The 26,145-nt window shown below is 38.6% G+C and overlaps 1 protein-coding gene across 2 annotated transcripts; it reads left to right on the top strand.

Annotated features, from left to right (window-relative positions):
• Positions 1–9,416: 9,416 nt before the first annotated feature.
• ZNF281 (zinc finger protein 281) lies at positions 9,417–14,542 on the top strand. 2 transcript variants are annotated; one of them, XM_053604369.1, is made up of 2 exons: positions 9,417–9,529; positions 9,749–14,542. In XM_053604369.1, exon 2 carries the CDS (start codon positions 9,767–9,769, stop codon positions 12,455–12,457), a length of 2,691 nt encoding a protein of 896 aa, XP_053460344.1. In that variant the 5' UTR covers positions 9,417–9,529; positions 9,749–9,766; the 3' UTR covers positions 12,458–14,542. The 2 variants fall into 2 exon arrangements, with proteins under 2 accessions (XP_053460344.1, XP_053460345.1); XM_053604370.1 differs by having other exon boundaries at positions 9,423–9,529; positions 9,753–14,542.
• Positions 14,543–26,145: the final 11,603 nt, after the last annotated feature.

Here is a 26,145-nt window from a genome sequence, read left to right on the forward strand (position 1 = left end):
ATTATATAGTACAAATAATAAATTCATTTAAAAAGTAAACGGACTTTAAATAAATTCACTTCTTTGTTCAATTTTATTGTAATTGTATATTAAAATAAAAATGTAGAAAAAAATTCAGTATTATCCCCAAATCAAATCAAGATTTCATTTGCCTATCTTATATTTAGATTCCATTGTCTATAAGTAATATGATACCTAGAATTTTATGTTCCACCTCTTCGGCTGCTAACATCAGCATGCTTTTGTAGCGTACTTCTATTTTACTTGTTTCTGATTTACCTCCTCTCTCTCTGATCCTTCTTACTAGAAAACCTTAGTGATGACTTTGGTGTGCATGCTTGCAGATCTTTCTCCTGTTTATAGTATATGGGAGAGTTTTGCTATTTGTTTTACAAAACTGAGAATGTATCATATAACATGATATATTTCTTCTTGCTTTTTTCATTTAACTATGCATGGCCATCCCTCCAGGATAATAATGGCTCTATCTCATTCTATTTAGCTGCCTCACATCCCTAAGGGACAAAGATACCACACTTTATCCAATCATTCCTATGACAAAGGGCATTCAGGTTGTTTCCAATTTTTTGCCACCACACAAAATGCTGCAGCAAGCAACTTCCAGTATACATATCCTTGAACTTTTGTTTCTATAGGATAAAGTCTCCCAAATGGGAACTGTTTATGTAAAGTAGATTGGAGCACAGTTTATAAATATGTAAAAGTGCACAGTGTATTATCATACATTCAAAGAAGTTCAGTAAATGATGATGATGATAAGGCTATTTGACTATGCAGTTACCTAGCAGCTTTTCGATGGGAAAAGATACGTTTCCCAGCAACTAGAAAGTATACATCATTGAATGAGGATTTGTAAGGAAAGTACAAAAGACAGAACCCGGCGCATAGCAACTGAGAATCATTGTTGCAAAGCGTATTTCCTGTTGTACTTGCTAGTTGGAAGAGCAAGGCTATTTGAAGCTCTATCATTGGAGATTGAATCCCCAACCCTGTGGGCTAATCAAACCTGAATAGGCTTTTAATAAACCTGAGCTTTGGAAAGTCTCATCAATTGCATTATCTCGAAGCTGGTGACTTAAGAGTTATGAAGGTGTCTAAGGCAGCATGTGTGAAAGAATATTAGATTGAGAGACAAATACTAATCCTTAGCTCTGCCAACTTGCCAACATTGCAGCACTTTGAGCAAGCCTCAAAATCCCCATAAATAGAATAAATCTAATAATACTCATGCTGCCTACTTTGCAGTGTTGTAGTGAGGAACAAATGGAATCATATAAATGCAAGTGCTTTGAGAGAGCTATGCATTGTTACTATATTCTGATTCCTTAGGAGGCAAGGTGCTGTGTATGGGGGTACCTTTCCTGTTCCTTGCATTGCCAAGAAAAATTATATTGCCACCTAAAAGAAGGTTGCTTTTGTAACAATCAAGAAATACACTATAAAAGTACAGATCAATATAAAAATAACAGACTAGATGTCAGCCATTGAATCTATCTGCAGATATTGTTCAATAGACTTCTACAACAGAGAAAATATTTACAGAGTGGCCTCAGTTTTTAATGTCACATAAATAAGAAATCATGGAGTATGTGTTTTTTCTTTCTTTCCCTTAAGTTTCTATTTTTAACTTCTGTGCAGTATCAGATGTAATATGCTGGTGTTCTTTCCCTAGTTCTGGCCCCTGCCCACAAAGTACACACATGCTACAGGAATCCAGCTACACTGTGGATGCTTCCTGCCCAATTCCAGTTATTTTCACTATGACTAAAACATTGAGAAATTGGTACCTTTATCGAAAATACTTCATTTTGTATTATGGATGGCCATGTCTATGGATGGAATAGCAGAAACCACCTAACAGGCCTGGGAGATCAGTCATTTCAGACGTGAGGCATACTTTAAGTATTAGGTCTTTAGTAGGACAGAATGTTAGTGGAAAGAGTTCCAGAAATCTCAGTGCCAGTTGAAGATTGGCAGTTGGTTACTTCCAGCTGTTCTTAAAGGTATTCTCTTTGCAGGAATTTAAAAGTGGCTCATAGTTATGGCTTAAGGATTTTTAGGTTTAGCTGTTTCTGTTTTGAGACTTCTCTTAGAGAAAATAGGATGTTTTTCCAGTAGTGAAGGGTTATGAAGTTCTCTGGAATTAGACCTAAATTATCACAACTGCCAATATCCAGTAAAATCAGTGGCGAAATAAATCATCATATGGGGGACATACAATTAAATTAATTCATTTTTGCCGGGCATGGTGGCTCATGTCTATAATCCCAGCACTTGGGAGGCTGAGGTGGGTGGATCACCTGAGTTCACAGGTTCAAGACCAGCCTGAGCAAGAGCGAGACCCTATCTCTAAAATATAGCTGGGTGTTGTGGCGGGCACCTGTAGTCCCAGCTACTTAGGAGGCTGAGGCAAGAGAACTCTTAAGCCCAAGAGTTTGAGGTTGCTGTGAGCTGTGATGTCACAGCACTCTACCGAGGTGACAAAGTGAGAGGCACTGTCTCAAAAAAAAAAATTAATTCATTCTTATTGTTAATGTTACACCTTTCAGCTGGTTCTGGCAGCATCAGGGAAACACCCTAAGAGAAAGAGAAGTAGAGAGTCTTTCTTTCCTTCTCTCTTTCTTTCTTTCTTTTTTTTTTTGATACAGAGTCTCACTATGTCGGCCTGGGTAGAGTGCTGTGGCGTCACAGCTCACAGCAACTTCAAACTCTTTGGCTTCAGCGATTCTCTTGCCTCAGCCTCCCAAGTAGCTAGGACTACAGGTGCCTGCCACAGCATCCGGCTATTTTTTGGTTGTAGTTGTCATTGTTGTTTGGCAGGCCCGGGCTAGATTCGAACCTGCCAGCTCTGGTGTATGTGGCTGGCGCCCTTGCTGCTAAGCTACAGGCACTGAGCCAGAGAAGTCTTTGGAGCAATTTCACATTTCAGACTTCATGAACTTTAGAAGCCATCTTTTGGGGGCTTGCCTGTTGGGCTGTTAGGTATGCATCTGTTGAGGAAAAAAGGACAAGAAAAAAACATTTGAGCTTAAAGCTACCTTTATTTAAAATTCTTTTTAACTGGGAAGCTCAGGTAGGTGGATTGCTTGAGCTCACAAGTTTGAGACGAGCCTGAACAAGACTGAGACTCCATCTCTAAAAAAATAGCCAGGCGTTGTGGCAGGTTTTTATAGTCCCAGTACTTGGGAGAATGAGGCAAGAAGATCGCTTGAGTCCAAGAGTTTGAGCTTGCTGTGAGCTATGATGCCATAGCACTCTACCAAGGGTGAGTGAGACTCTCTCAAAAAAAAAAAATTCTTTTTAAGACTAAATTCTTTTTATAAAAGGGAGATTTTTGTTGATCATTTTGCATTACTTTAAAGTGTTAAATGTATTTAAAATGTATAACAAGTAACATGGAAGTGCAGTAAATAAAAATATTGGACCATATTCTATATTCTTAGTTTTCCAAGACATGGAAAGAAAATGTTATTTATTTACTTACTTTTGAGGTAGGGTCTCACTCAGTTGTCTAGGCTTAAATGCACTGGCATCATCATAGCTCACTGCAACCTGCAACTCCTGGGCTAAGGCAATCCTCCTGCCTCAGCCTTTTGAGCAGCTGAGGGCTGGTAGGCACCAACTACCACACCTGGCTACTTTTTTTTTTTTTTTGAGACAGTCTCACTGTGTTGCCCTCAGTAGAGTGCCAAGATGTCATAGCTCACAGCAACCTCAAAATCTTAGGCTCAAGCGATTCTCTTGCCTCAGTCTCCCGAGTGGCTGGGACTATAGGCACCCACCTCAGTGCCCGGCTATTTTTAGAAATGAGGTCTTGCTCTGGCTCAGGCTGGTCTTGAACCTGTGAGCTTAGGCAATCCACCCACCTTGGTCTCCCAGAGTGCTAGGATTATAGGTGTGAGCGCTGCATCTGGGCCCAGACTGGGATTTTCTTTCTTTTACTCTCATTTCTTTTTAGAGAAAACTGAACTTAAAAAAAATAAATTATAGGTGTGATTATATTCATCATTACAGGACTTTTTGATTTTCAAAGCATCACATGGATTTCATGTAAACAGCTGGCTTTCTTTTATAGAAATCATTATGGTATATGGTTCAATGTTCACTAAATTTTATTTTGAACAAGGCAAAATACCCCTATCTCAGAATAAAATTTGAATGAATAAAATATTAGCAATGATTGAAGTGAGAATATTTATCTTAAAGTTTTTATATAAATCAGAGAAAAAAGAATTATATAATTTCTTATATAATTACAATTATATAATCTGGAATAGGGACAAATAGCCTTTACATGAGTACCATCTAAACAGCTTGAATTTAGTGTGCACTATGTAGATCTTGACTAAAGTTACTTGAAAGATGAGATTGAATATTGATATTGAGCTTTGGTACATCGTGTAAAAAGAACTTGGACTATACTTACAGTTTTAAAAGTTTATGACCAAATAGAATTTTCTTTTCTTTTTTTTAAACAGAGTCTCACTTTGTAGCTCTAGGTAGGGTGCTGTAGTGTCATATCTCATAGAAACCTCAAACTCTTAGGCTCAAGCAATTCTTTTGCCTTAGCCTCTTAAAGTAGCTGGCATGATAGGTCTGTGCCAGGATGCCCAGCTAGTTTTTCTATTTTTTAGTAGAGACTGGGTTGGATTACATGAGAGACCAATTTTTTTCTTTTTTTTTTTTTTTGAGGCAGAGTCTTATTCTGTTGCCCCGCTGGAGTGCCATCCTGTTAGCCTAGCTGACAGCAATCTCGAACTCCTGGATTCCAGCATTCCTTCTGCCTCAGCCTCCAGAGTAGCTAGGACTATAGGCCCCCTACATGACTCCTAGCTAATTTTTCCGGTTTTAGTAGAGATGGGGTCTTGCTCTTGCTTAGGCTGGTCTCAAACACCTGAGCTCAAGGGATCCTCCTGCTTTGGCCTCCCAGAGTGCTAGGATTACAGGTGTGAACCATTATGCCCTGCCAAATTGGAAAGTTTTAATTATTCAAAACTTTTCATTAATCTTTCTTATTAATACAAAAGTATGTACTATAATGGCTTTAATTTCTGAGGTTATATAAGTATCAGTATTATAAATAAAAAGGATTCTTTGTAATGGATGCACCACAGTAATGTAAAATGTTAATAACACAAGAAACTGGGTGTGGGATATATGTAAACTCTCAATAATACCTTCTTAACTTTTCTGTAACTCTAAAATTGTTCAAAAAAATGATCTATAAAAAAACTAACAAGAACAAAAATCACCTGTTTTTTGCAGTCTCTTTGTTCTAGGATTGTTTCCATTACCTGTAAGATCTAAGTGTTCAGAGGTAAAGTAATTGTCAAAATATTCCCACTCTATTTTCCTTTTGAAAATATCATATTAATTAACTATTTGAAGCATTTCCAGATTTAGTCCAGACCCCTCTTTAATATTTGGTATATTAGTACCTTACGAGAATAGTACAATATAAATTTTTATTTCCTCTTCTAATGCAAAAACACATGGAAAAGTTTTGCTCCCTCTAAGCATATCACTTTTATTTACTTTCAAAATTTCAGATTTTAGATTTAAGAGTGAGGTTTAATTTATATTTTATAATTAAGTAAGCATTTCTTAAGCTAAAGACTAATAAATAGCAGATCTTTGGAACATTTATTACATACCTTTCTGATATAATAAAAATGTGTGTAGTTCACAACAGATACTAATGTGAAGTTTTATCTTACCTTGAACTAGTATTTTAAGTATTATTTTAAAAACTATTCATATGTATTACCTTAAGTTTATCTTTTTGGCTACCTTATACTTTATTTTTCAATTTTTTTTTATTATTAAATCATAGCTGTGTACATTAATGCGATCATGGGGCACCCATACACTGGTTTTATAGACCATTTGACACATTTTCATCACACTGGTTAACATAGCCTTCCTGGCATTTTCTTAGTTATTTTGTTAAGACATTTACATTCTACATTTACTAAGTTTCACATATACCCTTGTAAGATGCACCGCAGGTGTAATCCCACCAATATTTTTCAATTTTTACCCAATGGAAGATTGTAATAAACATATTCTAGTTACTATAACAGTACTTACAAATACTAATGCTTAGTGCTATGTCTATGATTACTTTGAATAATTTTTCTGAGTTTAATTTTTTTGTCATCCAGCTATCTTTCTGAGACTGGTATATTGATTTTTCTAATTAATAGCCTATGTTCTTGAGATGGTATTTTTTGTTTTCTGCTTCTAAAGAACTGAATAGCATAACCACTATAAGTGATGTGTTGGTATGTTATCATATAAATGTTCAAGGTACACCTTCTAATGTTGAAAAATAGGAAAATAAATTGACCTTGATGAAGTATGTCTTCTTTTGTCTGTTCCCAGGAAAGTTTATTTCAGGTATTTCTTCTGCTGAAATGATTAGCGTTAACAGCTTTCCCCTTCCATTTTATTTTACAGGGTCTCTTCATCTTCCTGATATATGGGGTGTACAACACAGAGGTAAGTCTGCTTGGAGTATCTCAAGGCTGACAGAGTGAATGAGAGAAATGACAGGTTTCTTATCTTGATAACTGAGGAACAAAGTTGGCTTTTCATATGAGTGTCCTACTGCCCTTCATGCTTGGACTAGCTTATATGCATCCCAGCTTACCATTAAACACTGACACCGGAATAAAGGGACAGCCTCATTTCTCAGAGGCACTGACTAATATTGAACTACTGCCTTAAGTTTTTGAATTTTCAGGCTATAACACTTAGTTATTGTAGAAAAAAGCAAACTCAGCTTCTTTTAATACTGTCACTCAATGATCAACATAGACTTCTGTACCAAATGTGTTGGGGTATTTCCCCACACACCAAACAAGCAGTCAGTTCTGCAGTGGACAACAGTTATGTGTCCTCCAATTAAATTCTGACACTATCTACTTGGATGGAGATAGCATCAGAACCCACAGGTTAAGGGCTCAGTCCTATAAGATGGACTCCCACTTCAGATGCCAATCGCCAAGTTCCAGGTTTTATTTTTATTTTATTTTTTGAGACAGAGTGCCCTGGTGTCATAGCTCACAGCAACCTCAAACTCCTGGGCTCAAAGGATCCTCTTGCCTCAGCTTCCCAAGTAGGGGGGGACTAATAAATTGCCTGCCACAATGCCTAGCTTTTTTATTTTTATTTATTATTATTATTATTATTATTTTTGGTTTTTGGCTGGGGCTAGGTTTGAACCCGCCACCTCCAGCATATGGGGCCGGGGCCCTACTCCTTGAGCCACAGGTGCCGCCCCAGTTTTTTTTTTTTTTTTTTTTTTTTTTAGAGACAGGGGTCTCAGTCTTGCTCAGGCTGGTCTAAATCCTGAGCTCAGGCAACCGCCTCAGCCTCCAGAGTGCTGGGATTACAGGTGTGAGCCACCACATCTAGCCCCAAATTGTTTTATCTGTGTTTCTGACGAACTGGCTATGTATAATTCTGAGTCTACGCCCTCCTCCTTGGGTTCAATTAATTTGCTAGAGCAGATTACAGAACTCGAGGAAACACTTACATTTAACAGTTTATTATCACAGATATTACAAAGGATATCAATAAACATCAGATGAAGAAATGGATAGGGCAAGGCATATGAGAAGTGGTTCAGAGCTTCTAGCCCTTTACCAGCGTGCCACACCCTCCAAGAACCTTTGTGGACTGGGTTATCCAGAAGCACAACAAACCCTGTCCTGTGGAGGGTTTTATAGAGGATTCGATATATAGAAATGATTGACTAAATCATTGGCTATTAACGATTAATTTAATCTTCAGATCCTGTCCCCTCCCGGAGGTTTGGGGGTGGGGTTGAAAGTCCCAAACCTATAATCCTGCCTCTGTCTTTTTTGACCAGCCCCCCATCTTGAAGCTACCTACGAACTGCCAGCCCTCCGTCAACTCATTAGCATACAAAAAGACATTTATTACTTTGGAGATTCCAAGAATTTTAGGAGTTGTATGCCAGGAAACGGATTTTAGACCAAATATATATTTCACCAATATCACAACTGTATTAGATAGTATTAAGGTTTCAGCTTAAGTGGTAGAATGCTTACATGTAGTTGCATGGGGTTAGAAAAGTACAATTATTTCTTACCTCAAAATGCTCATTAATATTGTCTTTTAGTTTTTGAGGCAGGCTAAGAGAGGCCCATAAGTATTAGTAAATAAACCTTATGGTTTCAATTGTGAAATTCCTCAGAGAAGTTATTTATTATTTAATAATGAGAAGTTACTTAGCTGGAAATATTGTGAGAAGATGTGCATGTAATTTCATTAAGAAAATATACTATGTACTTAAACTATTGTCATAGTTCTAAATCTTTTATTAAAAATGTAATTTTTAAATACTCAATTAGGAGAATGGTTTTGATTTTTGAATGCTTAACATGAAATTGAGTGTCTTGGGTACATTAGGCTTTCTTTCTTTGATTTTGTTCATAACTTTGATTTCCAGATTTTACAATTTTCCATGAAGAGAAAATCCATAATTTTGCACGAGTTTCTTGGTATTCTACACCAGAAAGAAAAGAGTGGATCCTTGCAGAGATCTTAGAAGGGCCTGATTATCAAATATGCATAAAGGGCCAGGCGGTAATGTAACATGGCAAACAGAGTCATTAGCCAGACACATAAGATATGTGGGCATTTAAATAACATCTGATGATGATGAAGTATGTGTGTGGGCGTGTTTTACGGTACTGCACCTGGATTACACACGGTTTCCTTTTCCAATAGCCTTCAGGTAGGTTGGCAGTAAGACAATTTTTTGTTTTTGCAACAGTACCACTATTGCAGTCTCAAAGTAGGCTCCTCCTATAAATGCAAAGGCTACGCGTCCATTATTAGCATTTCCAAACGAAAAGGAGTAACAGAAATAATCTATATCAATAAATGTTGAGCATTTGGAGTTGAATGCTTTTAGATACAACTTAAAGCACCCTAAATGATTCACTTCTGGGTTTGGATTTTGTTTCAAAACCTGGATTACAAACCGTGAAGTGAAGAAAGCCCTAATATTCATGCCTCAGTTTCCCCCACCTTCTCCTCCAGTCTCCTTTTCTTTGCATCTCCCACGCCACACTGCAGTACGATTTCCCATAACTTCCCGCCGCTCGAGTTCCAACTCCCGAGCGCCTTTCCCCCAGAACCCCTCAACCACTGTCATCTCCTTCATTATAACCCACCGATCGCGCCTATTTGTCTCGGAAGCCCCTTTTTAGCCAGGGGTCCAAATCCCCTCCCCTCCCGAACTAGCCCCTCCGCCTCCGCCCAACCGCCCTGGTGATTGACAGGCAGGCCGGGCGGAAGCCGTGGCGCAGGCGCCCTGGCGCCGCAGACCTCCCCTCTGGCCCGGTCGAGGAGTTCCCAGCAGACCCCGCGCCGCGGCTGCGCAGTAGAGGGGAGGCTTTTAATTCCATTGTGGAGAGGACGGCGTTATTTTTATTAACTGGAGGCGACGGCGGCTGCGGCGGCGGCGAGACCCGTAAGTGTTGTCGGTGGGTCTGGGAGAGATAGGGCGAGGCCCATGGAAGAGTCGTAGGATCATATGTGCCAGTGCCCGAGGCGACTGGGCTGGGAATTAGTGCTGGGCGCGTTGCGGTCTGGGCGGCGGCGCGGCGGGGTCCTGAGCGCTGCTGTGGTCCCGGCCCGGGGCCCGGTTCCACCTCCTTTCCTCCCTCTTCCTTCTTCCTCCTCTCCTCAGCCAGGCCTCCTCCGGGGTATGAAAATCGGCAGTGGGTTCCTGAGTGGCGGCGGTGGTACCGGCAGTAGCGGTGGTAGCGGCTCAGGAGGCTGTGCTAGTGGCGGCGGCGGCAGCAGCGGCAGCAGCGGCGGCGGCGGCGGCGGCAGGAGGGCAGAGATGGAACCCACCTTTCCCCAGGGTATGGTTATGTTCAACCACCGGCTTCCGCCGGTCACCAGCTTCACCCGGCCGGCTGCCCCTCCCCCGCAGTGCGTGTTACCCTCCTCTACCTCCGCAGCCCCGGCCGCTGAGCCCCCCCCACCAGCCCCGGACATGACTTTCAAGAAGGAGCCTGCGGCGTCAGCCGCGGCCTTCCCCTCGCAGAGGACCTCCTGGGGATTCATGCAGCCTTTGGCTAGCATCAAACAGGAGAAACCCACTGATCTTGAGGAGCAGCAGTCCCACCATCATCACCACCACCACTTTGGGGGTCTGTTCGCTGGGGCTGAAGAGAGATCTCCAGGCCTAGGAGGCGGGGAAGGGGGGAGCCACAGCGTCATCCAGGACCTCAGTATTCTCCACCAGCATGTCCAGCAGCAACCAGCCCAGCACCACCGTGACATATTACTCAGCAGCAGTAGCAGGACTGATGACCACCATGGCAACGAGGAGCCAAAGCAGGACACTATTGTCAAGAAGGCAAAGAGGCCAAAGCCAGAATCTCAGGGAATCAAAGCCAAGAGGAAGCCAAGTGCATCTTCCAAACCTTCTTTGGTTGGAGATGGAGAAGGTGCCATCCTCTCCCCAAGTCAGAAACCTCATATCTGTGATCACTGTAGTGCTGCTTTCAGAAGCTCCTATCACCTGCGGAGACATGTCCTCATTCATACAGGAGAAAGACCTTTCCAGTGCAGCCAGTGTAGTATGGGTTTCATTCAGAAATACCTATTGCAGAGACATGAGAAAATTCATAGTAGAGAGAAGCCATTTGGTTGTGATCAGTGCAGCATGAAGTTTATTCAGAAGTACCATATGGAGAGACACAAGAGGACACATAGTGGAGAAAAGCCATATAAGTGTGACACTTGCCAACAGTATTTTTCAAGGACTGATAGATTGTTGAAGCACAGGCGCACATGTGGTGAAGTCATAGTTAAAGGAGCCGCTAGTGCGGAACCTGGGTCATCAAACCATAACAATATGGGTAATTTGGCTGTGTTGTCTCAGGGAAATTCAAGTTCTTCAAGGAGAAAAACGAAGTCAAAAAGCATAGCTATGGAAAACAAGGAACATAAGACTGGTAAAACAAATGAATCACAAATTTCAAATAGTATAAACATGCAGAGTTACTCAGTAGAAATGCCTACTGTGTCCTCCAGTGGAGGCATAATTGGCGCTGGAATAGATGAACTACAGAAAAGGGTGCCAAAATTGATCTTTAAGAAAGGAAGCAGAAAGAACACAGATAAAAACTACCTTAATTTTGTGTCACCATTGCCAGACATAGTTGGGCAGAAATCCTTGTCTGGGAAACCAAGTGGTTCACTTGGAATTGTATCAAATAATAGTGTGGAGACCATTAGTCTTCTCCAAAATACAAGTGGCAAACAAGGTCAAATAAGTAGTAATTATGATGATGCCATGCAGTTTTCAAAGAAAAGAAGATATTTACCAACTGCCAGCAGCAACAGTGCCTTTTCTATAAATGTGGGACACATGGTCTCCCAACAATCCGTCATTCAGTCTGCAGGTGTCAGTGTTTTGGACAGTGAAGCGCCATTGTCACTTATTGACTCTTCAGCTCTAAATGCTGAAATTAAGTCTTGTCATGACAAGTCTGGAATTCCTGATGAAGTTTTACAAAGTATTTTAGATCAATATTCCAACAAGTCAGAAAGCCAGAAAGAGGATCCTTTCAATATAACAGAACCACGTGTGGATTTACACACCTCAGGAGAACACTCAGAATTGGTTCAAGAAGAAAATTTGAGCCCAGGCACCCAAACACCTTCACATGATAAAGCAAATATGTTGCATGAATACTCCAAATACCTCCAACATGCTATTGAAAAATCCACTAATGCAAGTTTTGCTCTTGGACATAGTTTCCAATTTGTCAGTTTGTCTTCACCTCTCCACAACCACGCTTTATTTCCAGAAAAACAAATATACACTACATCTCCTTTGGAGTGTGGTTTCGGCCAATCTGTTACCTCAGTGTTGCCATCTTCATTGCCAAAGCCTCCTTTTGGGATGTTGTTTGGATCTCAGCCAGGTCTTTATTTGTCTGCTTTGGATGCTACACATCAGCAGTTGACACCTTCCCAGGAGCTGGATGATCTGATAGATTCTCAGAAGAACTTAGAGACTTCATCAGCCTTCCAGTCCTCATCTCAGAAATTGACTAGCCAGAAGGAACAACAGAAAAATTTAGAGACCTCTACAAGCTTTCAGATTCCATCTCAGGAGTTAGCTAGCCAGATAGATCCTCAGAAAGACATAGAGCCTAGAACAACATACCAGATTGAGAACTTTGCACAAGCGTTTGGTTCTCAGTTTAAGTCGGGCAGCAGGGTGCCAATGACCTTTATCACTAACTCTAATGGAGAAGTGGACCATAGAGTAAGGACTTCAGTGTCAGATTTCTCAGGGTATACAAACATGATGTCTGATGTAAGTGAGCCATGTAGTACAAGAGTAAAGACACCCACCAGCCAGAGTTACAGGTAAGGTCCCAGAAGTGACCAGGCTGGGGGTCTTCTAATGTAATTTTGTTTTATTTTGAGAACACTGCCATTGGAATGTTTCTACACGATCCTATTAAGAATAATGTAATGCCCTTTCAATGCAACTTTTCATATTTAGTTTATTTTGTTAGTGTGATTTTAGCTCTGTTTGTATTATGATTTTTAATCAAAATCAATAGATTAAAAATAAAAATAGTTTGACATTCAAAGTGACAATGTTTAGCAATCAAATTTACCTGTATAGATTGTCAGGGAATAGCCCAAATGTTTTAAATGCAAAAAAAAAAAAAAAAAAAACCTTACAAAAAAACAAAACAAACAAAAAAAAAACAAAAAAACTTTGTTGCTAGGATTAAGGTTATTCTAATTGCTTTACTCTCAGGAAAGTGTAATAACGCATGGGAATTCTGTACGTTATCACTGTAATGGAATATCCAATTTACAGATAGTATGATATACATTTCATTATTTAAGTAAGGGATCGAAAACATTTCAAATTGCTGTATCTGGGCTGATAGGATACATTTTTGTCATTTAAGTAAGGGATCGAAAACATTTCAGATTGCTATCTCCATCTGGGCTGATCCAAAATTCTGAGATTGTTGGCTACCTATATTTTGTTGCAGCTTTTAAATGTACTCTGAACTTCCAAACCACATTCATTCCAGCCTGGTAGAACAAATATTCTTGGATCTTTGATCAAAGCCTGGAATGATAGCTTTAATAAAAGAAAAAAAAAAGCACCCTTTATCCCAACTGTAACGAGGCTGTAATTCCATTAAGCAATTCTACTGACATCTAGTATAGTGTTGAAGCCCAAGTGGTTGGCTGGTGCCAGTATTAGAACTCAAGTTGGACTTATATTACTGAAATTTGGGATACACATTATTTATTATACATGACTTAAAAATGTTCTCTTGTCTGTGCTATTACATATTACCTAAACTTCTGTTTTTTCTTGTTCTTAACCTATTCTCTTTCTTAGAGTTTTGGCCCTTCCTTATTTTTTCTCTTGATCTTGATAGTTTCAATTTTAGAATCATTTACATTCCAATAGGTAATGCATTATGCTTTTTATATGCCTTCTGGCATTCAAATACAAAACAACAGGCTAAACTTCCCCAACTCCCACCTTTTTTAAAAACACCCTACAGATTTCTATGTATAATAAAACCCCGTATACTTAGAGTTACAGATGTTAATAAGGATGTAATTCCAACTGGTGACATAGCTTCTGTGAGGGATAAGAATGTGTCTGTGTATAGTAATGACATCAGAACCTCTTTGTGAAATTGCAGCCTTTAATGTACATTTTAAAAGGGTGCATGAGTCAGTATTGTACAGGGGTCTTGTAAAGTCATCAAAACTTGCTATGAATGCTAATTGCCATTTGAAGCTACTGATAGGCAGTGGCTCTGCTCTAAACCGCTTTTTAGCAATTGTATTTTTTTCTTGATTATATTTTTTAATGTACTTTGATGTTTATGCTGATGAGTTTTTTATGTACTTTTGGTGATGTTTCAGTCTTATGTACTCTTCTGACGTCAGAAAAGTACCACTGGTTGTTTGCAGTCTTATTGTGTAATCGGCCTACCACAGGCTTCCATGTATAATAAAGTAATTAATATTGTGCAAGTGTAAAACACTTCTGTTATAAAAGCAGTGTTTGGAAAATAAGAAATTATTAAAAATGGTTACAAAATACTAGTTAATTTCCTTTTCCCACTTTCCTCCCTTTAGCTTTAGTAGCTAAAGGGTCACCTAATTGTCATTGCAAGATTCATAGAAAATGTATTTAAATCCTCTTAAATACTCCTAATACTAAAAAAATGTATTTCTTATTTCAGTAAGTGCGGTAAGTTCTGTTGGGTACAGAGTACAAGCTGTAATCAAAGGATGGAGAGGACCTTTACCACTGTATCTCTTAAGCTGTATGATTTTTCTCCAGTTTTTGTTTTATACAGGTTTTGAATTTCTTTAACTTTTATTGTGTGTACTGAATACTGCATATGTATTATTCTGATTGTTTGCTCTAGTTTACTACCAATAAAAGTCCTGTTAATCACAACATTTTAAAAAGGAGATATTGCTTAATATCCGGTCACATTTCTCAGATTTTTGTTAACATTTCATAAAATAGTTATATTAGTGATATAATTTGCAATTTGGGGGCTTGTATTTTTATGTTTTTTTAATGTAATTATTTTTACGTTTCTAAAGTTTATTTTATTTGAAAATAGGTTGAACGTTTTGTGTTTGAGGTGCATAATAATATGGAAGAATAGAAATTCAATATTATGTAAATCAGAATGTTATTGAAATTGGGTAAGCCATCCTAAATATTGCTCCAGAGAGATTATTGAGGCCTAATTTTCAATCAGATTCTGATATCTTTTTGGTTCTAGGTACATCCTTTGTGCCTCAGAAAGGTTGTAACAAGATGATTGTATGACTTAGAATAAAAATGGTCTTGAGCATTTTTAGTAGGAAAAAGTACTGTTAAAGTATGATAATGTTAAAGTTGAGTGTAAATATTAGAAGGAAAGAACTAAACCATGTAAATATTGAAGATTCAGAAAAGATATTTGAAAGTTAGTAAATACATTAACCTTTAAAGTTGGAGCAGAAATTGTAGATTGTGAAAAATTTGTGCTTTGAAATTTAGTGGCTACAGATAGGGTAGAGTAGGTCTTTGAGTCTTTGCTAATAATATTGTTGGGTAAATAATAAATGATCTCTGTTAAGTGTAAGATGGATTTTTGTATAGAGAAGTATCTGTACTTATGGGTCCATTTGATGAGGAAATTTAGATTTTTTTTTTTTTGCCAAAGTTACTCCTTAGATTTGGGTATTTTTTTGAACGAGACTGCTAAGCAGAATCTCAGTGATTCTGCAACGAAACCTAACTCTTGACTTCCCTGAATGAATGACTTATTTCTCTTGTTCTAGATTAGCTCTAACTGATTCATATTTTTTTAACCCATCCATCTGCTTTTCTTTTTCTTCTATGGAATTCCTGTATCTGAATTTTAAAGCATTTTTAAATTAAAGCTTTACTTTTAAGATGTTATGGTATGAAGTAGAAAACAATGCTTTGGATTTGTGCTGTAAATTCAGAAATAAGTACTATCATAATTTAGCGATTGCTGATCAGTAATTTATGAGATAGTTCAGTAATGAGAACAGAAAAATGTGGGGGAAAGTTGTCCTTAAAATTTCTTGTTTTTTTAAAAATTTGCAGTGATACAAATATTTCTATCTCAGTTGAGTTTTTTGTATTACACCAATCAGATGAGAGGGAGAGGCAGAAGTTTTTGTTATTTTTGTTAGTTATTTGCCAGTAGTAGCATTTAAGCCTGAAGTGGGCGACAGTTGGAGCAGTACGACCTCATGAGGACATACACAGTTCACACATACCTTCTGATTTCATAGGTTCTTGTTAAACAGAACTTCCTTTAAGAAAAAAAATAGCTTCTGAATTTCAAAGTGGTATTTTTAGAGTAGTAGCATTTTTGAAGACTCATCTTCTGCATTTTTATGATCTTTGTGTTTTCCATGCTACATAATGATAGGATTTCATTTTTAAAATGTGATGCAACTCTCCTTGTTAGTGCTATGATACGATCCATGCATCATGTTGCACGAGGTTATGTCAGTAATGTTCCATGAATATTTTTGTTATGGGATCCCTCCTATTTAAGAGGAGAGATCCATGGTGGTTTGCCAGTCTGCTCTGCAGTCTTGTGAGATAAAGAGATTTTGAGGGAAAATGTTGTGTTCTACTTGTTTTATTTTCTGTGTCCTTCATTTATTATTTAAAATGAACATTAGCATGAAGGCAACATCATGGAATTCTGTTGTCTTAACCTTTATCAAAAAAATCTGAAGTTCTCTGTGAGACATTACTTTTTAAAGAGATATTTACCATATAGAGCATACATTATGGTGGCGCCCGTAGCTTAGTAGGTAGGGCACTGGCCACATACACCAAGGCTGGCGAGTTCAAACCCAGCCCAGGCCAGGTAAAACAACAGTGACAACTGCAACAACAACAAAAATATAGCTGGGCGTTGTGGTGGGTGCCTGTAGTCCCAGCTATTTGGGAGGCATGAGAATTGCTTTAGCCCAAGAGTTTGATGTTGCTGTGAGCTGTGACGGCACAGAACTCTAACCAGGGCGACAGCTTGAGACTCTGTCTCAAAAACAGACAAACAAAAAAACATTGAAGGGCGGCGCCTGTGGCTCAGTCCGTAAGGCGCCGGCCCCATATACCGAGGGTGACGGGTTCAAACCCGGCCCCGGCCAAACTGCAACCAAAAAATAGCCGGGCGTTGTGGCGGGTGCCTGTAGTCCCAGCTACTCGGGAGGCTGAGGCAAGAGAATCGCTTAAGCCCAGGAGTTGGAGGTTGCTGTGAGCTGTGTGACGCCACGGCACTCTACCGAGGGCCATAAAGTGAGACTCTGTCTCTACAAAAAAAAAAAAAAATTTGAAAAAAATTTTTTTGGTATTTGCTTTTTAAAAACAGAAGCATTGGCTGTACTTGAGTGTGGCTAACTTAAATCCTATTTGAAGTCTTGAAACTTTGGTTCACTCAAGCAGGGAAGTACTACTGCATAACATAACATTTTGGGGGTCATGGATTCTTTGGGCAGCTGATAGAATTGATGTTCCCTCCACCCCGCCCCCCTATACATTGGGAGAGTTGCATCTGCATGTGATAATTTCTAAGCCAATCCCCAGCCCTCAAGAAAGTTCTCAGCTGTGGACCCCAGGTTAAGAATTCCTGCCTTCAAAGATTGCCTGAATATTGAAGTTTTATTGTGCAAATAATTAGAAAGTTAATGCCTAAATTAAAGATCATCAGATATTAGGGATACTTCTTAAAGTTTGTCTAGAGTTTTAACTACTTAGCATTTATGGAATACATTAGGTTAAAAAAACCATAGAATTTTATGATAAGATAATCAAATAATGAGTTGAATAGATTTTATAATTCTTTGCGCACTTTCTTATCTGATAACGAACTAACATACAGGTGCTGGACTTTACAATAATTCAGTATTTCCCATCAACAAAGATGTGTTATCAGTGTGTGATAATTATAGTCAATAACTGGTTCTTTAGCTGCACAGTGTAGATTCCCACAGAAGTACTTGCAAAGATAAACAAAAACCCACAATCATTTTTTACTTGGGGAATAATGTTGAGTTCTTACTAACATTAAGACTACTTTACCTGGCCTGCATGTGACTAGTTAGGTTAAAATGTACTATGCAAGATAAGCCTTGGAAAGTATGTTACATGTTGAAATCGGTACCTTTTGGGAAGTGCAGGTAAATAGCTGGAGAAAACTTTAATGAGTTGGACCTTATACTGTAAAGGGGAAAACTTGTTCTCTGTATTTGTGGAGAATAAAAGATTAATGGGCAGGGGTTGAATGTTAAGGGAAATAAGAGATATCTTAGAGTGGAGAAGAAAAGGGATAAGTTTTGAAGGAAAACAAGGAATACAAATGTACTTAAAATTAGACAGTGGTCCTGGAGAATTTAAGTAAAAGAATTTAAAAGATCTTTCATTGGAGAACTCTTCTTGTATTGTTACTCTTTCAGTTAAGACTTATTTCAGTACTTTGGTTTGTTCTGAACTTTAGAACTATTGTGGAACAATTAATAAATAACTCTTAACAGACAACCGTGGTGAACTTCTGTTTACATTCCCAATCTAGGAAAAAGATGGCTAATCTTTGTGTTTATGTATTAAGTTTTTTCTTTAGTTCTCATAAAATTACAGGTTTCATTAGTTGGTAAGAATTTCAAATAACTTTTTTCTTGCCAAAGCAATTGCAGTAAAAATTAGTGATATGTGAACATGCACAGAATTTAGGAATTAAGACCAAAGCTCTTAAATCCACAGTCTCCACTTACCAATAAATCAATTTACAAGTACAGTGTATAAGGACACGTATTATGACAAAGGAAAAGTGTGAATGATTGTAAAAAGTTGGAACTCTTAATTTCTTTCTACATTTTCCTTTGTAAAGTGTTTCTCAGTTTTAACAGGTGCCTAGCTAATTCTACGTTAGATAAGAATCTTGTTTTATAAGCTTTATTAGAAAATTAAAAGTTTTAAATGGGAGCTGAAGTTTTAATATTGAGTTTTAGGATAAACACAGTTTGTAAGAGTCTGGAAGTGACATTTTCAGATTAATTTTTTTTAAGAGTAGATTGCAAAATCGAATGACAAAGTCAGCAGTATAACTATTTTATGTTTTGTTTGTGCATAAACTAGGCTCTTTCTACAAGGAAGCCAAGTGCAAACATTTGAAAGAGAGTTCCTTCTTTTTGGAGGATAATGAGAACTGTAAATGGGCACCGTTGTGGATCTCCATAGATAACCCATGACCATGATCTGTTTAGTGGTGGAACTGCAAAGAGCCTTTTTTTTTTCTTTTTCTTTTTTAGAGATAGAGTCTCACTTTATCGCCCTGGATAGAGTACCCTGGAGCAACCTGCAACTTCTGGGCTTAGGCGATTCTCTTGCCTCAGTCTCCTGAGTAGCTGGGACTACTACTTGGCCAGGGCCAGGTTCGAACCCGCCACCCTCTGTATATGGGGCCAGCGCCCTACACACTGAGCCATAGATGCCGCCCGCAAAGAGCCTTTCTAAGGCTTGTAGTTTTTTACTTAGTGGCCCCAAACAACAAAGGTGCTTAGAATAGATTAGAAAGCAGACTGAGATGAGACCTGAAGTTTTCATTTTGCCAGTAAATAAGGTATAGGGATAAAAATTATGAAATCATTTGCATAATAGACCCACTATGTATAAATTCTGTTCAGTCATAATAAGCACATTAGAAAACTAAGCAAGGTTCAGAGCACTGCGTAAATACATTAAAACACAAAATTGAGCTTGTGCTGCTTTTCACTTGTAAATACTTCAGTGATATTGTGTTAATATATTAAGGATTATGTTGTTTGTCAAGTAAATCACTGAGGAGTTTTATTCCTTTGTATTTGAGGGATAACCCCAGGAGTTTCCAATGTTTAATCTCTTGTCTAAGATATCATTCACATTTCTATGTTCATTTACATTTAGAGTAGTTAACTGTATCTTTTTTATGAGTGTTTATGTTGGTAATTTGATCTCCTAAAGGTTTAGTTCCGAAAACTTGCAAAGGTATTTCAAAACCATTACGCACTAACTTTGTAAGTTGTCCCTTATTTTTAGTAAGTAGAAACTTAGGGTGTGACAACACTTAACATAGATGGTTTAGGATTTATTTGAAGAAATGTAAAAAAATCCTGCAAGTATTGAACATAGTGTAAAAAACTATTAGAACAGTTGTGACAGATTTGTCTTTGAAAGGGAAGTAAGGACTATTGTGTAAAGCCATAATGAAAAAGGATCTAAGGAGATTAATATTAATGGACATGTTTGCCATGGTTATATACTTAAAAGACCTTAAAGATTTGAATTAGTTACGTTTGGAAGACATAATGGGTTCCTGTGGTTTACTGCTGGTGAATCGTAGGAATATACATGAAAGCAAAATTAAATTTTAATTTTTAGTGGCCCGGTAGAATAAGAAGAATGTTAAGAGTTTTTCATTTTGTTTCCTCTTTGATTTTGTTAAACTTCTAAATCAAGTTGATATTTGGGAAGGCGAGAGAAAGGCTATTAATGAAGGATATTATGCTGTAAACATCCTATAAAAAGGAGAGAAGGAAAAAAAAAGGAGAGAAGGTAGCATTTAGGAAAAGAGGAAAAGGATTGCCTTGGTTAATAGTCTTTTCTAATAGGAACTTTAAAATTTTGTCTTGTGAAACTTAAAATCTTGAATTACTGTAATTCCACAGTATGGACAAATATCTTTTTTTTTTTTTTGTGGTTTTTGGCCGGGGCTAGGTTTGAACCCGTCACCTCCGGCATATGGGACCGGCGCCCTACTCCTTGAGCCACAGGCACCGCCCATGGACAAATATCTTAATTTAGCAAAAAATACTATTATGAACAACCGATTTTTAATACAAGGTAAAAGATATTTTGATTCTTAGCTAAATATTAAGTAGTAAAAAAGAATTATAATAGAAAACATTGGGCAGCGCCTGTGGCTCAGTGAGTAGGGGGCGGGCCCCATATACTAAGGATGGCAGGTTCGAACTAGGCCCTGGCCAAACTGCAACATAAAAAATAGCCAGGCATTGTGGCGGGTGCCTGTAGTCCCAGCTACTCGGGAAGCTGAAGCAAGAGAATCGCTTAAACCTAAGAGCTGGAGGTTGCTGTCGGCTGTGACGCCACGGCACTCTACCGAGTGTGACAAAATGAGACTCTGTCTCTTAAAAAAAAAAAAAGAACATTTTTTGCTTTTAAATCCTGTCCAGTCATCTGCCTATGTTATTAAAGTCCTATACAACATACAAGTGAAATTTTATAGAACGAGCTATATAATTATGAAGTAATTTCAAGTCTCCCCATGACATTTAATAGTGGAAATTGTTTTTCTAATTTCCAAACCAAAACTGATGTGCATTTTATAATTTAATAATGAATGATCATCAGATTATATTCAGTCATTCACACAACTGAACGAGTACTCCATCTGGAACTAAAATACAAAAACATTTTATTTTATTTATTTATTTATTTTTTTATTAAATCATAGCTGTGTACATTGGTATGATCATGGGGCACCATACACTTGGCATTTTAAATGGTCTGAAAGTACAGTTTGTTAAAAATTTTCAGTCCTGAAATATTAGTTGGAGTTTTGGCAGCTGAATGTGAGAGCAGAAACTGAAAATCTGTTTAGAATTGCCTTTTGTATTTCAGGTAGTGATTTTATTTATAAGTCATGTATAAATAGTTATTTAGATGATCACATTTGTTCTCACAACTTCCCTCCCCCCATGTATTTGCTTTGCCATAAAATCTTTAGAACAAAAATTCCTGGGGGTTGAATATATTTTTAAAAAATACATTTTTCAGATGGAATACTAGCAAGAGCAGATGGTGGGGACTTGTTCTGCAATAAATATTAATGTGTTTAGAGCTGTTAACATTGTAAAGAGAAAAGAAAGTTTAGCCTATCAATAGGAAGCAAACCAGTGCCTACCTGACTTGAAGTTTGAGAAAGTTCATTTTTGATAAATGTGCCTAGAAAACGGGGCTTCCAAGAACAGATTTTTGTTTGTTTTTTTTTTTTTTTGCAGTTTTTGGCCAGGGCTGGGTTTGAACCCACCAGCTCCGGCATATGGGGCTGGCGCCCTACTCCTTTGAGCCATAGGCACCACCTGAACAGATTTTTTTTTTTTCACACAAAGTGTAAAGAATATCTAGTTTCATTCCCTTTTTAAGAAGAGGCACTTCATATCTTTTAAGTGGCTTTCCAACTGTTGGACAGCAGCAGTTGTTTGGATTTATAATATAAGTCAGAACTATTTCTTGAAGAACTCTGAAATTTTCATTTGGTAAGATTACAGTGCATTTCTAGAAGCATACGGGGCTGTTAACAGTCACCTTGTATGTTGAAAGGTGGAAATTAAATAACTTCAAGGATACTGAGTAAGTAATTACATCGTGAACATGTGAAATTATCTTTTAAAAATTATCACTTTAGTACATTATTTTAATAGAGTGTAATAAAGCAATCATAAACTTAGTTCATTCTTTGGAAATGGGATCTCTTAGAAATTCTGTTATTCCTATCTGCATTTTTCTATGAAAGCATTAGATTAGCAGAAGCATACTAATAAATAGCTGGAATTTATAAATGAACCTAAGTTTTAATCTTTTTTCTTTTATAAGTATAGTGTCACAGGCTGGGCACAGTGGCTCATACCTGTAATCCTAGCACTCTGGGATACTAAGGTGGGCAGACTGCTTGAGCCAAGGAGTTCCAGGCCAGCCCGAGCGAGAGCAAGACCGCCCCCCCTCCATGTCTTTATTAAAAATAGGAAATAATTAGCTGAGCATTGTGGCGGGCACCTAAAGTCCCAGCTGTTCGGGAGGCTGAGGTAAGAGTCTCACTATGGCACCCTTGGTAGATGGCTGTGGCATCACAACTCACAGCAATCTCCAACTATTGGGCTTAAGTGATTCTCTTGCCTCAGCCTCCCAAGTATCTGGGACTTCAGGCACCTGCCGCAACGCCCAGCAATTATTTTGTTGCAGTTGTCATTGTTGTTTAGCAGGCCTGGGCCGGGTTTGAACCTGCCAGCCTTGGTGTATGTGGCTGGTGTCGTAACCACTGTGCTATGGGCACAAGCCTTAAGCGATTCTCTTGCCTCAGCCTCCCGAGTAACTGGCACTATGATGCCTGCCACAATGCCCACTATTTTTTTTTTTTCTTTTTAGAGACAGGTTCTTGCTCTAGCTCAGGCTGGTCTCGAACTCACGAGCTCAGGTGATCCCCCCAACCTTGGCCTCCCAGAGTGCTGGGATTACAAGTATAGTCACCAAGCCTGGCTAAGAATTGCCTTTTGTAATAAAAATAAATTGATCATTTTACTGTTACCAGAGGATCTCAGAAGTAAACATAATTTATACCTGGGAAGTGAATGACACTCACTGCTCTTTTTGATTTTAGTCTCAATTACATTGTTACCCAAATTGAAACTGGATGGACAACCATCTGGTCTTGTACTTGGAATGTATTCCCTCCTCCATTTTGCTCTTTCAATCTCCTAATTTTCAACTGCTTATAATCTACCAACTACTAAATTAAAAATCTGTATGTCTTGCATTAAGTAATATTGAAGCAGAATGACTATGGAAAAGAAACCTTTCCATAATCTATTGATAGCTTAGTCATTGGTATGTTTTTTTTGTTTGTTTGTTTTGGTTTTCTTTTGAGAGGGAGTCTTACTATGTTGCCTGAGGTAGAGTGCCCTGGTGTCTTACAGCTGACAGCAACCTCAAACTCTTGGGCTTAAGCATTCTCTTGCCTCAGGCTTCCACTACAATGCTGGGCTATTTTTCGTTGTTGTTGTTGTAGTTGTCATTGTTGTTTGGCAGGCCCAGGCCAGGTTCAAACCTGCCAGCCCCCATGTATGTGGCCGGGTCCCTAGCTGCTGAGCTACAGGCGCCAAGCCAGTCATTGGTATGTTGTATTTCTTACTTCTATGGCAGTCAGAAATTAAACTAGATACATATTTTAATATTAAAAATTTCAGTAGGCTGGACATGGTGGCTCATGCCTGTAATGCTAGCACTCTCTTGGAAGCCAAGGCAGGTGGATTGCCTGAGCTCATGGATTAGAGACCAGCCTGAGCAATAGCAAGACCTCATTTCTACTAAAAATAGTAAAACTGAGGCAAGAGTATCGCTTGAACCCAAGAGTTGGAAGTTCCTGTGAGCTATGATGCCATGGCACTCTACCCAGGGCTACAGCTTGAGACTCTGTCTCAAAAATAAATAAATAAATAAATATTTCGGTATATTAATTCTCAAACAAGACTAAAATATATATAGATGGTCGTTGCATTATGAAAAAGATGATGTGTGTAAGATTGTTTAGTGTTGAGATTCTCAGATTTTAAATTTTTTTTTTTTGAGACAGTTTCACTTTGTCACCCTTGGTAAAGTGCTGTGGTGTCATAGCTCACAGCAACCTCTAGCTCTTGGGCTTAGGCGATTCTCTTGCCTCAGCCTCCTTAGTAGCTGGGACTAGAGGGCCCGCCTGGCTATTTTTTTGTTGCAGTTTGGCAGGGTCGGGTTCAAACCCATCACTCTTGTGATATGGGGCTGGCACCCTACTCACTGAGCCATAGGTGCCGCCCCTCAGATTCTTTATTTCATAAAGTTATTCCATGTACCATCTCATCGGCCTTAGAGAAGCTGAAAAGAAAGCAATACAGAGATATGGCAGACACTTTTCATTAACAAAAAACTCATCTAATTAGTCCTTTTTGGCCCTGATTCCCATCTCAATGCAAAGCAGTTTAGATCCCACCCAAATGTATTTGTTGGTTGTCTAGTGAGTGGCTGTGAAAGTGGACCAGCAACATTGGCATCACTTAGGAGCATGTTAGACACGCAGAGTCTCAGTCTTACGCCTGGTCTACTTAAGGAGAATCAGCATTTCATTACATTATGTTTAGAGAAGCACTGTCTTAAAATTCCTTTATCTGTACTTCAACACTTTCTTTTTAGCTTTTTTTTCATCTTAATCAAAATATGTCTAATTCCCAGAGGTCCTTAATTCATATTTCACTGGTTTAGTTTTATAAAATCAATCCACTGAGCAAATATCTGGGTGCCCACTATGTACCAGGCACTATTCTAGATGATAAAGGGAAAAAGAACAAAATTAAGTGCCCTCAAATTCTTTTCTTTTCTTTTCTTTTTTTTTTTTTTGAGACATAGTCTTGCTCTTGCTCTGGTGTTGGGTACCATGGTGTCATCATAGCTTATAGCAGCCTCAGACTCTTGGGCTCAAGAGATCCTTTGGCTTCAGTTTCCCAAGTAGCTGGGACTATAAGCGCCTGCCACATCGCCCAGCTAATTTTCTATTTTTACTAATTTTTCTATTTTTAGTAGAGATAGGGTCTCGCTCTTGCTCAGGCTGGTCTCATACTCCTGAGCTCAGCCAATCTACCCTTCTCAGCCTCCCAGAGTGCTAGGATTACAGGTGTGAGCCACCGTGCCCCGGCCTTATTTTGTTTTTAACTCCAGTATTCCATTATGCCATCTCTCTTCAGAGGTCTCGTGGCCTTATGAAACATCCATATAGAAAGATCAGTTAGTTAGACCTAATTTAAAATCTTGGCTCTGGCATTGAATAGAAGTAAAGTTACTTCTTGTTCTGGAACTTCCTCATTGTATGAGGTGGTGCTTGTAGTAGCTACCACATGGGACAAGAGCTCGTTCATAGTGTTCAGAAATGTTACCAATTACTATTAGATACATGTTTAGCCATTCTAGCAAATGTTTGTGTACTTTAACAAGGGTCTTGTAGAGATAAAAACACCAAAGGAATGACTAAATTGGTGGTTTTCAATTTTTGCCCCCCAGGGGACATTGGGCAGGCTGTATCTTGAGTCATTTTTGATTGCTACAACTTGGAGCCAGTTTGTACTCCAGTAGCATTTAATGGGAAGAGACCAGGATGTTGCTAGACATTCCACAATGCCCAAAATAGCCCCTTATAATAAAGGGTTATCCAACCCAGAATGTCAGTAGTGCAGAGGTGGGTGAGATTACTGTAAATGGTATGCCACTGTTGAACAGTTGGGGAGCTGATGGGGAGAGGAATACTCATACAACCTGACCAGTCACTGTTTAAGGAATGAATACAAGGTTTAGGTGTAATTAAAAATCAGCAATTTTGGCTATGTGGGGTGGCTCATACCTGTAATCTTAGCATGTTGGGAGACCAAGGCAGGAGGATTGTTTGAGGTCAGGAATTTGAGACCAGCCTGCGCAAGAGTGAGACCCTCCTCTCTATGAAAAATGGAAAAATTAGCTGGGTGTGGTGGTGGTGGGGCTATAGTCCCAGCTACTTAGGAGTCTGAGGCAGGAAGATCCCTTGGGCTCAGGAGAGTTTGATGTTACCCTGAGCTATAATGATACCACTGCATTCTAGCTCAGATTATGGAGCAAGACTTTATCCCAAAACAAAAGCATACAGGCAGTTTTTAGTAAGATTTTTTAGAAAAACTTCTTGGGCCTAC

Source organism: Nycticebus coucang, chromosome 10, assembly GCF_027406575.1.
Source record: "Nycticebus coucang isolate mNycCou1 chromosome 10, mNycCou1.pri, whole genome shotgun sequence".
In the NCBI taxonomy this organism is placed as follows: Eukaryota; Metazoa; Chordata; class Mammalia; order Primates; family Lorisidae; genus Nycticebus; species Nycticebus coucang.

What these genes read in the sequence shown, in the direction of transcription:
- ZNF281 (XM_053604369.1), top strand. Translation starts at nt 9,767, where the DNA reads ATGAAAATCGGCAGTGGGTTCCTGAGTGGCGGCGGTGGTACCGGCAGT.